At 48.4% G+C, this 15,757-nt stretch overlaps 2 protein-coding genes and 1 long non-coding RNA gene across 8 annotated transcripts in view; 1 reads left to right on the forward strand and 2 right to left on the reverse strand.

Annotated features, from left to right (window-relative positions):
• The first annotated feature begins 204 nt into the window (after nucleotides 1–204).
• On the forward strand, nucleotides 205–11,647 carry dhx9 (DEAH (Asp-Glu-Ala-His) box helicase 9). Of its 4 annotated transcripts, none has more exons than XM_019875080.1 (28): nucleotides 205–330; nucleotides 1,219–1,362; nucleotides 1,469–1,609; nucleotides 1,677–1,803; nucleotides 2,232–2,383; nucleotides 2,464–2,612; nucleotides 3,140–3,186; nucleotides 3,281–3,417; nucleotides 3,717–3,806; nucleotides 3,881–4,042; nucleotides 4,448–4,525; nucleotides 4,971–5,162; nucleotides 5,360–5,501; nucleotides 5,565–5,647; nucleotides 5,723–5,879; nucleotides 6,150–6,250; nucleotides 6,325–6,538; nucleotides 6,624–6,718; nucleotides 7,353–7,426; nucleotides 7,685–7,837; nucleotides 7,903–8,063; nucleotides 8,138–8,249; nucleotides 8,325–8,486; nucleotides 8,559–8,686; nucleotides 8,908–9,137; nucleotides 9,217–9,332; nucleotides 10,298–10,498; nucleotides 11,053–11,412. In XM_019875080.1, exons 2-28 carry the CDS (start codon nucleotides 1,258–1,260, stop codon nucleotides 11,345–11,347), a joined length of 3,804 nt encoding a protein of 1,267 aa, XP_019730639.1. In that variant the 5' UTR covers nucleotides 205–330; nucleotides 1,219–1,257; the 3' UTR covers nucleotides 11,348–11,412. The 4 variants fall into 4 exon arrangements, with proteins under 4 accessions (XP_019730639.1, XP_019730640.1, XP_019730637.1 ...); XM_019875081.1 differs by lacking the exon at nucleotides 205–330 and adding an exon at nucleotides 625–674; XM_019875078.1 differs by lacking the exon at nucleotides 205–330 and adding an exon at nucleotides 11,542–11,647 and having other exon boundaries at nucleotides 1,258–1,362; nucleotides 11,053–11,306.
• Nucleotides 11,411–14,858, reverse strand: ttc19 (tetratricopeptide repeat domain 19). Of its 3 annotated transcripts, XM_019875084.1 has the most exons (12): nucleotides 14,698–14,858; nucleotides 13,919–14,031; nucleotides 13,700–13,776; nucleotides 13,519–13,629; nucleotides 13,225–13,263; nucleotides 13,092–13,151; nucleotides 12,966–13,027; nucleotides 12,791–12,885; nucleotides 12,539–12,702; nucleotides 11,938–12,100; nucleotides 11,749–11,870; nucleotides 11,411–11,513 (listed from the first exon to the last, which is right to left on the reverse strand). In XM_019875084.1, exons 1-12 carry the CDS (start codon nucleotides 14,814–14,816, stop codon nucleotides 11,472–11,474), a joined length of 1,167 nt encoding a protein of 388 aa, XP_019730643.1. In that variant the 5' UTR covers nucleotides 14,817–14,858; the 3' UTR covers nucleotides 11,411–11,471. The 3 variants fall into 3 exon arrangements, with proteins under 3 accessions (XP_019730643.1, XP_019730644.1, XP_019730642.1); XM_019875085.1 differs by lacking the exon at nucleotides 11,411–11,513 and having other exon boundaries at nucleotides 11,646–11,870; nucleotides 13,092–13,148; XM_019875083.1 differs by lacking the exon at nucleotides 11,411–11,513 and having other exon boundaries at nucleotides 11,646–11,870.
• Nucleotides 14,859–15,190: 332 nt separating this feature from the next.
• LOC109518915 (uncharacterized) overlaps nucleotides 15,191–15,757 on the reverse strand; it is a 2,076-nt gene continuing 1,509 nt past the window's right edge. The window contains exons 2-3 of the long non-coding RNA XR_002168842.1: nucleotides 15,559–15,595; nucleotides 15,191–15,317 (exon numbers count right to left, since the gene is read on the reverse strand). This is a non-coding gene — a long non-coding RNA (uncharacterized LOC109518915). The remainder of the gene's footprint in view (nucleotides 15,318–15,558; nucleotides 15,596–15,757) is intronic.

Below are 15,757 nucleotides of genomic sequence, written 5' to 3' on the forward strand. Positions count from 1 at the left end.
TTGTTATTATGGTGGCTCTTTGGGTATCATGCATTTTTTTAGGTGTTTCTTGGTGTAAAATGTTTGAGCACTTTTTTTTAAATTTTATTTTTATTTTATTTTTAATTTTTGAGCACTGCACCATTAGACAGTTGGCCTCTGACGTATGGGTGATCATCATCATGAGCACCCAACCAGTAGATGGCAGCAATGCACGAAACATACCCGTGAAATCAAGACAAAGCCGAAGAAGACGAGAGCATCAGCAGCATCAAGAGAGACCGAATGAGCTTAGTCGACAATACTCACCTGCTCCACATTTGATCTTTACGCGCAGGAGCAGCACTAAACGTGAGTGATAAACCCTTTGGAAACAAGCTCCAGCTCGCCCGTGACGTTCAACGATGGAAAGTAGACGCGACACGCAGCAAAGAGTCGCGCGGGGCAGGCGATCTGCAAAGGGACTAACCCGCTATAATTCTTTTGTTTGAGCTCATTCATTGAAGTCGTTCGAAGCGCATCAATTCAATTCAGGAATTGCATGCCAAATGTGTGGAAATGGGTGAGAGCAGGACATGTTTGGATATCTTATGGTCGCAGCTAAAACTATCAAATGAAATACAATAGCAAAGATAGCCAAGATGCTAGCTTGGTGTTCGAGCAAGAAGAGACAGAGTGACCCGCGCGACGAGCAGGTTGTGAAGCAATTCTTGTGGCGCACTGTCAAGAGATGTACGACACGTCGAAAGTTTTGTTTTTTTTAAAGAATTTTGTGCATTTTCCAGTGTGCGTCCATGAGTGGCATTGCCATTTATATCTGTGGTGTCCATTTTGTGGTTCAAGTGCTGCTGCGACCAATGGACGCATTAGGTGGCGCTAAATTGCCTGAGCGGATATTGTCATTCTTTCCTGTTTACCGTAGTTATTGTCCCTTATATCTGTTTGGTGCACTTGGTCAGTACATTAGCATCCAATTTCGTAGGACGCTCACTCCCCCGTTGAGAGGTATGTTTTGACCCAAGGCGGTCGCCAGTCGCACCAAAGCTTCCCATCGACAGTTATATTTTTCCGACTATTATTGTGTGTTTAATCGATATTTTTAGGATCTGCAATGAAGGAGCATAAGGCTTCTAATAGTAATGCAATTTGAATTGTCATCTTTGTTATGGTGTTGTACAACCTTTCACTTCAACACAAAGTGATGAAAATAAAGTCGTTGTTTGTTTTGTGCTTGGGCAGTGTTGCTGCGCGAGGAGAGGACGCTCGCTCCGGTTTGCCATGGCGGACATCAAGAACTTCCTTTATGCCTGGTGTGGCAAAAAAAAGTTAACCCCCAACTATGACATCCGAGCCGCTGGTACCAAAAACCGATTCATGTGCGAGGTGTGTTCATCTACAGACGGATGTTGCTGACACACACACTCAAACCAGGACAGACTCTATCCTCAGCGCATGCTCTACTCATATGTGGCGTTTGCATCTGCCGCAGGTGCGTGTGGACGGCTTCAACTACACCGGGATGGGCAACTCCACCAACAAGAAGGATGCTCAGTCCAACGCCGCTCGGGACTTTGTCAACTTTCTGGTTCGAATGGGAGAAATGAGTGCCGCCGAGGTGCCGGCCCTTGGGGTGAGTCACGTGGCGGCCCATAAAAAGTTCATATTTTGTATGTAAATGGGTGTTTTTCTCCGGGCAGGTGGGCATGGCCAGGCACGTGGACATGCCAGGCAGCGATCAGGCCGACGTAGGAGCCAAGGCCTTGTTTGGAAACCTGCCGTCCGGTGGGCCACTGCCTCCTCACCTGGTGGTAAAGGCGGAACAAGGTAATAATGATCATGGCATCATGTTGTGCCTTTGTCATTTGAATCAAATGACGTTCAGAAAAAAACCAAACATTGCCTACATTTTATTCAAATTTAATGTTAGAGTAACAACTCATAAACTGACGTTTTAACAACCGTCATCAAATCGGCAAAAATGTTGATCGTAGATTTCCGAGGTCAAGGCAGATGTTTCCAAATGTCTTATTTTGAAAGAACACAAAGAAATTCAGTCTGCTTTCAAAGTGATGATGCAAGTCCGAGGATGTTTACATTGATTTCAACGGCCCTAAACCAGGAATTGATTATCAAAATAGTGTTTGATTAATTGTTGCACCTCTACTACTCACAAAAGTTGCAAGCAAATATTCTTTGAAGGCTGTTCCACCGTAGGAGCCAGCCCGAGTAGTCGTTTTGTGTGTGTGCTGCAGAGGAGATAGAGGCCGGTTCAGCTTCAGGGATACCTGGAGGGGGCTTCTCTGGTGGCAGTGGAGGACCTGGACCTGCACCTGGAGCTGATTGGGAGCGCGGCGCCAACCTTAAGGAGTACTACGCCAGGCAGAATGAACAGGAAGCTCAGGCAGTAGGGTGACACTCACTTGCTCCACTGTGACAGCAACAAGACTAGCTGAGTTGTCTGCTCGGCTTCTTTGTCGCCCGCAGACTCTGGAGTCAGAGGAGGTGGACCTGAATGCCAGTCTTCATGGCAACTGGACTCTAGAGAACGCCAAAGCCCGTCTCAACCAGTTCTTCCAGAAGGAGAAGACCAGCGCCGACTATAAATACAGCCAAGTGGGGCCGGACCACAACAGGTCTGCAGTGGAACCTCTGAGCGCAAAGTCCAGACGGACGAGTAGCATCCGCACTCTGAAAACATCTTTGGGGCCTCACGTGGTCCTTCGCGTTCTCACTGAAGTTCTTTAAGAACCACGGTAGACCGGCCCCAGTTCTGATCCACCGTTCCAGCGTTGCTACTCGTCCGCTTCTGGTGACCTTTGACCTCTCTAGCGAGCGTGTGTTTTTCTGCTGGACGGCTGTGAGGCCATGGATGTCAGCGGCCCGGCGTCATCAGAACCATAAGGGAAGACACGAGAATGGCTTTAGAAGTGCTAAAGCGTTCTGGTGGCGTTTTGAGATCTGTTCTGATGACGCTGAGTCCGCCGGCCACCCCCGCCCCCTCATTCCTCCCGTCCCTGGACAGGCCATTCCCCCGACAGGCCTTCCCTTTAAAGCTCAAGTCCGGCAGAAAAACACACAAAAGTAAACACAGTCAGGTGAGTTGTCTGACAGCTTGTGTGGCAGATGACACTCAAATTAATGTTTGCGCATGTGCGTGCAGGAGCTTCATTGCCGAGATGCAGCTGTTCGTCCGACAACTTGGCCGCCGTAAGACCTCACACTCTCCCTTGGGCTGTGTGTTGAAGTGTTCTTCGTTTAAACGGCAAGGCTGGGCAGTGACATGTGTGTGCGCTTCCCGCAGGCGTGACTGCGCGTGAGCACGGCTCCAACAAGAAGCTGGCGGCCCAGTCGTGCGCCTTGTCTCTGGTGCGCCAGCTGTACCACTTGGGCATTTTCGAGGCCTACTCAGGAGTCACCAAGAAGAAGGACGGAGAAAGTGTACGCCGACACACAGTCGCCACTTATCAAGGGCTGCCGGGGCCTTTCATGGGCAGAAAGTGCTCCATTTGTTGCCGTTTAGTTTGAAATACAATTTCGAAAAAAACTAAAAATTCGTATGACTATTTATGTCCACGCTGATTTGCAGTGGTTACTCTTGCATGTCTACAAAGTGACTGCGGCTAGTTTAAAAAAGGACAGCTGATCTTGACAACTTTTCAATTTGGAACTAGAGACTTCATTTAACCACTCCTACTCTGACCTTGTGCGTGTGTGGTGTGTGTTGTTTCCATCTCTAGCTGGAAGTCTTTGATGTGCCGGTGTCTCCTGACCTCCAACAGCAGCTCAGCGTCGTCGTCGAGGAGTTTGGAGTACAAATCCCTCCACCTGTGAGTCACCTGGAACCCCCCCCCCCCATAGGCGATCTTCCTCTATGCGCTACTAATGACCACTTCCTGTCCAGCCCGCAAACCCCGGCGAGTCTGTGTCGTTGGTCCCAGCCAAGATGGCAGCGTTTGAGCCGTCTCAGCGGCAGACTGGCGCGGGCGTGGTTCCGTGGTCGCCCCCACAGGTCAACTGGAATCCCTGGACCAGCAGCAACATCGACGAGGGGCCGCTGGCCTTTGTGAGTGAGCCGCCGGCTGAGTGTTGATTCGGTACCCTCCATGTCCTACGTCAGGTCCATGTAGTAATAAGAGAATTCACCCCACTTATTTGACATCGAACTCGTGCTCTGAATTGTGAATAAAAATGAGTGTGACACAAATATATGCTCAAAATGCTTCAAGGAAAACTTTGGAACTTGTATTTGATGGCTATGACATACAGCTTAATGTCCTTGTGCAACTAACAATATTCGTTGGACGTGAGCATCATTGCAGGATTTATTCGCTATCCATGAGAAAATGTATACGCCTTGCATTTGTTTTCATGATTGCGGACTGAGCGCGTTACAGTAGGATATTAGAAGAAACGCTGTCTGGTTGTTGTCACAGATTCGATCCATAATGTCGCTTCCTGTTTGTTGCAGTGTACTCCAGAGCAAATCAGTATGGACCTTCAGCATGAGATGACGGAGCGGTTGGAGCACGACAACGACCTTCACAAGGTACCTTGGCCTAACCAACAAGGGACATGTTTTATATCAGACAAATCTCTAGGCAGTGCACTTAACAAAAATGTCACGGAAAGTGGACATTCTGAAATAATTAGCTTATTTGAATTTAGCGACAAATGTACTTCCTGTTCTCTGTGCAAAAAGGTTGTGAGATATCACACACAGAAATCTGGTCCAAAACGCCATCCAATTAGAGAAAAGCAGTAGAACTTATGAGCCCATGTCCAGGATACTCTTTGGTATGGTCTGCTCGTTGAGGAACCTTTCACCTGTCCGAAAAATGTTACTGAAACGGTGCAAATGCAACATTATTGGTGAGGCGAGCAGTCGAATAGCGCAAGGATGACACTTATTGCCCCCCCCGCCTCCCCCGATTTCTTTTACATCTCACCGTGTGTCTGAGCGGGATATGTGAACACACATTGTTTGTGCACAGATGCTTAGCGAGCGCGAGCAGCTACCCGTCAAGCAATTTGAGGAAGAAATCATGTCTGCGGTGGACAACAACTCCGTCGTGATCATCAGAGGAGCGACTGGCTGCGGGAAGACCACTCAGGTCCCTCAGTACATCCTGGACCGCTTCATCAAGGCGGGCAAAGCCTCTGACTGCAACATTGTGGTCACACAGGTAACACCAGATGCACGTAATACATGGAGTGGTAGACAATGTTGGAAATTTTAAGAATGGGTTTTGTGGCAATGTGTTTATATTCCTTTTCGAAGTGGTTTGTTGAAAAAAAAAACTTGTCTTTATCTTGTTTCAAAAAATGCACTTTGAGAATGAAATCTCTTTCGGTCTTTTTCATCTTCTGTTGTTGTGTTCAGCCCAGACGCATTAGTGCTGTGTCGGTGGCAGAGCGCGTGGCCATGGAGAGGGCGGAAGATCTGGGTCAGAGCTGCGGCTACAGCGTCCGCTTTGAGTCCATCCTGCCCCGCCCCCACGGCAGCATCCTTTTCTGCACCATCGGTACGTAGGTCGGCGTCCTCTACCACTCGGGCGGCGTGGTATGACGTTTGCCTTCTCCTTCAGGCGTACTCCTGAGAAAACTGGAGGCAGGAATTCGAGGAATCAGCCACGTCATTGTGGATGAGATACACGAGAGAGACATCAACGTGAGCCGCTGCCATTTTTCGACCCCGCGCCCTGCTTTGCCTCGCTCACCTTTTTGTCCCGATGTGCATCTACAGACGGATTTTCTGATGGTGGTCCTCAGGGATGTGGTCCAGGCCTTCCCGCAGATCCGCGTCATCCTCATGTCAGCTACAATCGACACCACCATGTTCCGAGAGTACTTCTTCAACTGCCCCATCATCGAGGTGTTCGGACGCACCTTCTCCGTGCAAGGTAGGGGGAAAGCCATTGGACGATTTATCAGAACGATTCAAAAAAAAAAAAAATCAATTAATTAGAGCAGCTCCCATAGTTCAAAGCACATCCTCGTCCATATGCGTACAACATGACTGCCAATGGACAGGCGCCTATTTGCAAAAGTGCTGTTGGACAACTTTGCCATTGGTTCCTGCCCGGAAACACATGACAACAACTGCTTTATTCTGCTCAAGTTAAGACTGGTGTGACCCCACCCTTGGTTTTATTGTGTTGTCCACTGTACAGAGTACTTCCTGGAGGACTGCATCCAGATGACCAACTTTGTGCCACCTCTGCTAGAGCGCAGGAAAAGAGACAAAGATGAGGAGTGCGGCGGGGACGACGACGTAAGTATGCCCACGGGCTCCAGCGGCCACCTCGTCACCGCACAGCTGACGCCTAACCGCCAATGACCTTGCAGGTCAACTGTAACGTGATTTGCGGGCCCGAGTACTCGGTGGATACCAAGCGCTCCATGGCGCAGTTGAACGAGAAGGAGATGTCCTTTGATCTGGTGGACGCTCTGCTCAAGTACATTGAGACCCTGCAGGTTTCGGGGGCCGTCCTCATCTTCTTGCCCGGCTGGAATCTCATTTACGCCATGCAACGTCACCTGGAGTACAACCCCCACTTCAGTAAGTAAAGGTCACACGGCAGCGTGAGAAGTCGTCAATCGTAATTTTGTTGACGTGTGATTGTGCTTCTCTCCTTTGTTTACAGGCAGAAGCCGTTACCGGATCCTCCCACTTCACTCCCAGATACCCCGAGAGGAGCAAAGGCTCGTGTTTGAGCCTGTGCCGGAAAACATCAGGAAGGTTAGTGACATCACATCGGGTGGCAGCACAGTGTCTGGCATCTTGCGAGCAGCGAGACAAGTGGCTGTTGTCTTTGTAGAATTTTCACATGAGAGGGATTGATGAAATACTCCCCAGCTTTTATGAAACAGATTCCGTTAGTGGTTCAGTCAGTATTTTCCAGGGGTTCCGCCCTGACCATAGCATAGAAATAGCCCTCCAAAATAGGCGCACCTCTTATTTGACCGACAGAACCGAGTATGTTGCTCTGGGCAACGTGCAAAGTCACAGACCCACAATGTCACTTGCGGTGTCCCTCAGGTTTCTGTGCCAGGCCCTACCCTCTTTGTCCTCTATCTATTTCCCATGGATAACCTCAGCAGCAGACCCGGACTTTCACATAACTGTTCTGCTGAAGACACACAGCTCCGAGGGCCACACAGACTACTGACACTTGTCAACGACACCTCAAAGGAGAAGTCAACACTTTAAAGTGGTCAATAATTTGTCAAACACCCATATCCATTTGTGAAGAAAATGACTGAGGTCTGAGGTTTTATCTCGACACCATAGTTTACTGCGTCTGCACTTGTGGTTCGACGCAATCAGCATGTGGTGGCCGTGCATAATGTTAACGCTTGTCTTGTCCCTGCAGGTAATTTTGTCCACCAACATCGCGGAGACCAGCATCACCATCAATGACGTGGTCTACGTCATAGACTCCTGCAAGTAAGTTCTGTCTTGCCCCCCATGACAGTCCGTGGGGGTAATCATGCTTATCCACTTACTATTTAGCACCTTATATGGGGAAGGTGGCCGTTTAGTTGAGCTGCTGCAATGTCTTGTGAGTACAGGTTGCCCTACATAGTGCCAAAAGAACACCCATAATGTATTCTTTGACAGTAGTCGTGTTGGGAATCAAAGATTAAATGACTCTCTCGTCCATGTTGTGATGCCGTCCGTGTGTGTATGTTTCTGTGTGTGCAGGCAGAAGGTGAAACTGTTCACATCTCACAACAACATGACTAACTACGCCACCGTGTGGGCCTCCAAAACCAACCTGGAGCAGAGGAAAGGGAGGGCTGGCCGAGTCCGAGCCGGATTCATTTTTCACCTCTGCAGTCGCGCGCGTTTTGAAAGGTATAACCGTGTCCACTATGATGACTATTCCCCCATAACTTAACTGTGTGTGTGTGCGTTTGTAGGCTGGAGACCCATATGACTCCCGAGATCTTTAGGACTCCTCTGCATGAAGTCGCCCTGAGCATTAAGTTGCTGAGGCTCGGCGCCATCGGTCACTTCCTGTCGAAAGCTATCGAGCCGCCGCCATTGGATGCTGTCATTGAGGCTGAGCACACGCTCAGAGGTGAGAGCCCGCACACATGTCATGCACGCATGCACACAGTCACAGCCACAAAAGAACCACGTGTTTGTGCACAGAATTGGATGCGCTGGACTCGAACGATGAGCTGACTCCGCTGGGACGGATCCTGGCCCGCTTGCCTATCGAGCCCCGTCTGGGGAAGATGATGATCATGGGCTGCATATTTGGGTCAGTTTCCTCCACTTCCTTTTGCTGGCCATTTTATTCCCGTCTTGATGTGTGCGCGCGTGTGTTTGCGTCTAGCGTGGGAGACGCCATGTGCACCATCTCGGCGGCGACCTGCTTCCAAGAACCGTTCATCAGCGAGGGAAAGCGTCTGGGGTTTGTCCAAAGAAACTTCGCCGGCAGCCGCTTCTCGGACCACGTGGCACTCTTGTGCGTCTTCCAGGCCTGGGACGAAGTCAGGTGGGTGTGACGTCACTGGCGGCTGCCCTCGACAACACGCCGCTCACGGTACTTCCCCTTACTCCGCTTCAGGATTAACGGCGAGGAGGCGGAATGCCGTTTCTGTGAACACAAACGTCTCAACATGGCTACCCTGCGGATGACCTGGGAGGCCAAAGTCCAGCTGAAGGAGATTCTGGTCAACTCTGGATTTCCTGAAGGTAGCTGGTTAGGTTTGCATGCCATTCCGCTATTGATAAAGTACCGCCGTGCCTGTTTGCCGAAAATGAAAATACAGGACTCAGCTTTTACTGATGTATCAGGTTTTTGCCATGGTACGGGTATTAATTCGTCTTTATGAGGATTCTTTATGCCAACGGAGTATAGCAGTCCTAATTTTGGTACGGCGTATTTACCTGTGTGTGTGCATGTGTGGTTTCAGAGTGTCTGATGACGCAGATGTTCACGGCAATGGGACCAGACAACAACTTGGATGTGGTGGTGTCTCTGCTGACGTATGGCGCGTATCCCAACGTTTGCTTCCACAAGGAGAAGAGGAAGATCCTCACCACCGAGGGACGAAACGCACTCATCCACAAATCCTCCGTCACCTGTCCTTTCACAAGCCAGGACTTCGTCTTCCCTTCACCTTTCTTCGTCTTCAGTGAGAAGGTGAGGCTTCTCTCAGCGCATAGCATCAGCATTACGTGTGCTCCTGAATGACGTGGCGCCCTTGTTGCGGCCTTGTCAGATCCGCACTCGAGCCATCTCCGCCAAAGGGATGACGTTGGTCAGCGCGCTGCAGCTTCTGCTCTTCGCCTGCAAGAAGGTCTCCTCCAACGGAGACGTGGTCGAGCTGGATGACTGGTGAGAGACAGAGCGGCTCCCTAGCTAGCCTCTACGGTACATAGCCAGTTGGCCAGTTTATAGTGCTGTAGGAACATGTAGTCAATAGAAGTTAGCTACTATGTCAGGGCCAGGAACCCGTGACTTTGGAGCCGCATGTAGCTCTTTAATCCTTCCGCTGTGGCTCCCAGTCCCTTGGGAAATAAATTATGAGTCATATATTTTTAATCTTGATCTTATTTTTTTGTTCATTTAAAATTTGAAATGTGAAGATAATGGTGAATCTTCAAAGTGAAACATGGTTGCTCAAAGAATGTGTCATAACCACCAATGTGCTCAGCTCTATAGACATATTAGAACTCAAATGACGATTTGCTTGCTGTGTTGATGTCGACAAATGTGTTCCGGATTGATTTATATCTTTTGCATATTTCTGAAAAAACATTGTACTCCAGCAGATGAAAAAAAATGTAATTGGTAAATATAATGCACTTTTATAGCACTTAATCTACACTAAAGCGCTTGACAAAGCGTCACGTTCCCTTTTTGAAAATGTATCTATTGAACTGTAAAGTACAGCAGCACCACGAGCATACTGAATGCTGAACTCCAAAGTTTTTCCTTTTTAGTCTAAAATGGCTTACTTTCTCTTTAAATGACAAGAATGACTTAAGTCGTCCATGAGCATCGAAACGTTTCGGTGTGAAGGGAGACAAGTTTGGCGTGTCCCCCATTTTTTTGTTTGGGGGCTTGATATGTGCCTAGTGCTCCTTCCGTTTGAATTGCAAGCACTTGAGTGGTAGCGGTGCACCATTTTAGATTCGAAATCCCCTCTGTATGCCAATTGTTTACCGTGGTCCAGGGGATTATTAGTTAAAAATTCCACAAAAACTCCCCTGTGTTGTGGTTGAGTATTGAATGAGTCACCAATTGGCAACAAAGCCCAACAACACCCTGGTATGTAATGGGTCATGTGATGCATACAGGATCAAGCTGCGGCTCCCTCACGAGACGGCGGGCCACATCCTGGCTGTCCGGGCAGCGCTTGAAGCTGTGGTGGTGGAAGTGAGCAAAGACCCCGAGTACATCTCCCAGTTGGACCAAAGCAACCAGCGGCTCGTGAACCTTATCCGACACCTTTCCAAACCTTCTGCTGCAGGAATCAACCTGGCCGTCGCCAACCACAGGTGAGCCACCGTGCCGGAGAGCCAGCCAGCCAATGTTTTCATTGCCTTTAAATTGCCAGTTTTAAAGCACTTGTCCTGACAAGAAAGATAAGATAAGAAAACCTTTATTAGTCTCGCAATGGAGAAATTCCCAATTCACAGCAGCAAAGTTATGAAAGGAAGAAGTAGAAGAACAAAATATAGAAGCTGCTGGAAAGGCAGCCACTCTCGCGGCGCCATCTTGAAGTCAAAATAACAAAATAATATAATAACAAAATAAAATAATTATACAGTAATTGCACTTTTCACACAGATTGTTTTTTTCATTAATTTCAAACTGTTATTCTGCTGTACAACAAATGTAGAATAAAATAAAATAACTACAGTGAACTACAAAGAAAAAAAAGCCAATTCACTCACTCAGAGTGTAGACATAGTTGATGCAATATTATAAATATATTTTTCCGAACAATAACTTTGCAGATTGAAGTAAACAGCAGTTTATCGGCCCATTTTTAAAATTGAACAAAGTTGTGACATGTTACATGCTAGCAGCTGCCTTTGTCTCTCTGCAGGATGGGCGATGGCCCTCGACCCCCCAAGATGGGACGCCTGGACAGGGGAGGAAGAGGAAGAGGCTACCAGGGTGGAGGCGGTGGGCCTTACAGAGGAGGAGGAGGAGGAGATAGAGGAGGCAGCGGTGGAGGTTACAGAGGTGGAGGTGGCTATGGCGGAGGAGGCTATAGCGGAGGAAGAGGGGGCTACCGAGGGGGAGGAGGGGGGGATTGGGGCGAAAGAGGAGGATATGGCGGAGGGGGCGGCTACCGAGGTAGAGGGTGGGGTGGCCGAGGAGGCTACGGTGGTTATTAAGAGGAAATGTTGCTACTCAATTGTCTCCTTTGCTTGTTTTTCTTCAATAAATCGCCAAACACAAACTTTGTTCACTTCAACCTCCTTTATTCCCCACATAGAAAGTCGACCTGTGACCCTCATCTTAAGTTACAGGTTGCTCCGCCTCCTCTCGCCCAGAGTCGGCCTGGGCTGTTTAGGAGGCGGCTACCGAGGTAGAGGGTGGGGTGGCCGAGGAGGCTACGGTGGTTATTAAGAGGAAATGTTGCTACTCAATTGTCTCCTTTGCTTGTTTTTCTTCAATAAATCGCCAAACACAAACTTTGTTCACTTCAACCTCCTTTATTCCCCACATAGAAAGTCGACCTGTGACCCTCATCTTAAGTTACAGGTTGCTCCGCCTCCTCTCGCCCAGAGTCGGCCTGGGCTGTTTTGGCGGCACGGCTGAGGCCCCGCAAGATGTGCCGGATAGCATTGCTGTCGTCGACTTCACGCGCCAGATCGAGGGCTTCGTGGAACATGCGAATGCCGTCGTCATGGCGACCTGAGGATGCAAACCAACAAAGATAAGTCGCCATCATCTTCCTGCTGGGCAACTCTTTATCAATCACCTGCATGCAGCAAGACGGTGGCCATGTTGGCCAGGAGGACGTGAAGGTCCTCGTGTCCTGAGACTCGGCCCGTATCCACCGCCTGACGGAGCAGCGCCAAGGCGTCGTCATGGCGACCTTGCAAATCCAAAATGGTAGCCAAGTCGCTCATCAGGACCAGTGTCTGCGGGTGACAGATACACACGTCATTTTTTCACAGCTTGAGTACAAGTACTTCTATCTGAATAGTCAGCGATACTTGCTACAGCAAGTATCGGGCGTATGTGGCGCAAAAAAAAGTTGGCAACCCCTTCACTTAGTCTGTTACAAACGGCAAGAAACGAGAAAGTGACATATATGGCAACTAGCCAGAAGGTACATCGGGTAGATATTTGGATGACATAGTTTTCCCACGTCAGGATGGAGCAGGGTGGAGCTACGACTGCACTGAAAATGAAGTGGCAATACTTGCAAAATAGTGACCGCATCCAAGAGTTAACTTCCTTGTTGTCTAGCAGCAGCAGCAGTATGTCCAACTCTTGATGAGGCCCGCACAGCATGTGAGAAAATTCGAGCAGGGCACCGCAAGCAAATAGCAGTCACGGTTGTAGTGCATCCTTACCTGATGGTGATGCGGCCCTTGCTCCTTCTGGCAGATGTCCAAAGCTTTGCGGTAGTGGGCGGCGGCCTGTGTCAGTTGCTTTTTGGATGCCAGGTAGCGAGCGTGTGAGTCCAAACACAGACCCAGCAGGAGACGAGTGTCCTTCCTCAGAACCTCATCGGCCTCTGGTGGGGGGGGCAATGACGCAAAGAGGACCTCAAGAAAAAGAAGAGCAAGGGAAAAACAGAAGAGCATCGTCAAAGTTGTGTTCACCTGTCAGCTGGTCTGCTGGCGTCTCCTCAAACTTTTGCACTTTGCCCTCCAGGGTCTCCAAACAGAACCTGAAACCGTGCTCGGCCAGCTCCGCCCTCACACACACAAGCACGCACACGGTCAAGCCACATGTGATCTGATCTTGGCGTCGTTGAGTGAGTGGCATCTTACTTACTTATTCTCTTGGGCATACATGGTGGCCAGTTTGAGCGACATCTCCACAAAGGCGTTGTCGTCCTGGAAAAGGAAAGTTGCTGAGTGGAAAGCGGGAAGTTGGCGAGCGGACCAAAAGGTGACTTACCTGCGGCATCCCGCCTGCCAGCATATAGCTCATGGCCGCCTTGAAGAGCTTCTCTGCCTGGTGGGTGATAGTCGAGATGTCATCGCAGCAAAGCCACAGCAAGCCGTCGGCCGCCAATCAAATGCCTACTCACCTGAGTCAGATGACCTTGAACGTATGCAAGGTTGGCCATCTAAGGAGACATTGTTTTGTGTTTGCACCATTTCAAGGCCCCTCACAAGGCACCACGTCACTCAAATGAGTCGACCATTGACCAATTTGGGAAGAGCAGTTCATTGATGTCATTTACTCCTGAAGTACTCATGAGTGCTCGCTACACAACGGAAAAGTCTGATTGCTCGTGGAAGTTCATGTGATGCCGCAGAGCGATTTTGGTTGGCCGTTAGGGCTATGATGGCGCACGCTTTCACCTGGCACCTTTTCCTACCTGGCTGTACGTGTAGATGATAGCAGGCCGGTGGCGTTCCCCATGCGCAATGGCTGCGGCGGCGTGGAGGAAGGAAGACGCCGCCTCCAGCTCACCCCTCAACATGCTGAGCTGCAGAACAGGTCACGTGACAGATGAAGGTCATAAGGCAAGCGCACGTGTGGGCGAGGCACTTCACTACCTTGGCTTTCTTCAGAAGCATAATCAGCTCCTCCTCTTTGCTCGACGGCTCCTCGGATGAGCCAAACAACCCAAAGACTGAAATGACAACGAGGAAAGAAGACATGTTGAGAAAAGCAAACAAAAAAAGAGAACAAGCAGACTCAGAAAAAGAATAAAAACAAGAAAATGAAGCGCAAGAAAAAGGTGTTGCACAAATTGACTCAGTGACATCACTTACTTGCTGCTGGCACTGTCCATATTCCTCTGCCTCTGCCTCTTCTTCCATCCTTCCTTCCCCGCTCTTCTCCTCTTTGTGACGTCACAGCAGCAATTTTACAAACTCCAGTGATCCTGAATACACCACAAATAAAATCGCAAAAAATAGGGGGTGACCAGCTCAAGTGATTAACAGATGATTGGCCCATTAGTATACGCAGATGTGAAGGTCAGGGACAGCAAATCCATCTCTGGGGGCCTAAACGCCATCTGAACCAATAGCCTAATCTAACAAATTGACTTGGAATATTTGTTCCATGAAATGGTTATTGTTTATTGCCATCAGTCAATTTGTCTCTCTGTCCAATCAATATTTCAGTCTCTTCAATGTTGTCTGCCAGTGGTCTCGCATGCAACAGAATACTAGATTAGCAATCTGTACTATTTCTTCAAACAATCACATTTGTCCTTATACATAATGTCACAATTATTGTGAATTAAAAGATCAAAACACAAATGTAACACTCATTAATTCATGTCAAAATCAGGAACAGGTAAGTATGACGTATTATGGTGGAATCTTTTAACAATATTGTCAAGTGCTCCAGAAGACATTCGTGTGTGATTATGCTGGTAATTTGCATTTTTCTTCGTGAAAGAACGCAAAGAATGTAATTTATTCTCGTCCCGACCAAATACAACAAACGGTGACGTCAATTCACGTTGCCCAAAGACCTTTCGTGTTCTGAGGTGACAGGAAGTGATCGTGTCAACTGTGGTGCGGGAGTACTTAATCCTCACCTGCTCGGCGGAGTGTTCGCGAAGCAAAGCGACGACAAAAAGCCGTTCGGCCGCAAAACAGGACGTCCGAACATAAACATGCACGCTCGTCTCAACGTTTGCGCGCAAGTCACCGCCATTTTTACATGACATTCCTATGCGGAAGTGACGTCAACACTTCGCCGCCCTTTAAAGTCAATTTCATGTGAAAAGTCGACGCCGTCTGTTAGCTTTAAAATTTGATTGTGAGCGCTTGTACGTCAGTACGTACCAGTTTTTGCCACGATTTATTACGCAGCCAAACAATATTTGACACTTGAATATGGACTTGTCATAGAGCACTCTGTGCTTCACAACTAAAGTCCTACTGCTTTTTTAATAAATTATATTTAATACATCATGAATGACATCAAAATGTTTAAAAAGAAAAATCTTACACGCCCAACAGTTTAACAATAATCATCCACTTTTTAAATTTTGGAATTGTTTGCAACTTAGAAGAAAAACAAGCTTATTTTTTTCAAATCCTTTATTTTAAAGGGTGAGAGAAAGACATGAGCTGAATGCACAGATCGCAGCCTGCTGGAAGAAGACAATGCACGTTCAATGCCATCACGTGCCTGCAGTCAAAACAGGAAGCGCTAAAAAAAAATGAAAAAAACAAGTTTAGATGGCTGACCACGCTCCATATGATAAAATAAAACAGCCCAGAGAAGTGACAACGTGATGAGGATCAGACAAACGCTTCGGTCGTTTTTTTGTCACAGCTTCTTTTCCCCGCTGTGAGAACAAACTGCTGGCGGGTGGTCTCAGCTACAATTCGGCCTTTTGTTTGCATCATCTCAGCTCATCGTAACTGACTGTGACCCTTCGCTTGCTCACCGCTATGTTGGCGCCTCTTCTTCAGGCTTGCGTCTGTCTGCAAACGGGGAGAGCAAAGTTGGTCAGAATCTCCATGCATTTTTTTTTGGGGGGGGGGGGGGGGGGAACTAGCCTCCCCCCAGTTGTTCGCTAAACTTCTCATATTATTTTGGCACCATCTGCTGGAATTGTGGCGTTGTTAAGTTGAATTGTATGTGCG

Source organism: Hippocampus comes, unplaced genomic scaffold, assembly GCF_001891065.2.
Source record: "Hippocampus comes isolate QL1 unplaced genomic scaffold, H_comes_QL1_v1.1 scaffold20, whole genome shotgun sequence".
Lineage (NCBI taxonomy): Eukaryota > Metazoa > Chordata > Actinopteri > Syngnathiformes > Syngnathidae > Hippocampus > Hippocampus comes.

Coding starts and splice junctions, on each gene's coding strand:
- dhx9 (XM_019875080.1), top strand. CDS start 1,258: ATGGCGGACATCAAGAACTTCCTTTATGCCTGGTGTGGCAAAAAAAAG. Junction 5,163..5,359: donor GCAACATTGTGGTCACACAG/GTAACACCAGAT, acceptor TGTTGTGTTCAG/CCCAGACGCATTAGTGCTGT. Junction 10,499..11,052: donor CTGGCCGTCGCCAACCACAG/GTGAGCCACCGT, acceptor GTCTCTCTGCAG/GATGGGCGATGGCCCTCGAC.
- ttc19 (XM_019875084.1), bottom strand. CDS start 14,816: ATGGCGGTGACTTGCGCGCAAACGTTGAGACGAGCGTGCATGTTTATG. Junction 14,032..14,697: donor GCGAACACTCCGCCGAGCAG/GTGAGGATTAAG, acceptor TGGTGTATTCAG/GATCACTGGAGTTTGTAAAA. Junction 13,264..13,518: donor TCATCTACACGTACAGCCAG/GTAGGAAAAGGT, acceptor ATGTCTCCTTAG/ATGGCCAACCTTGCATACGT.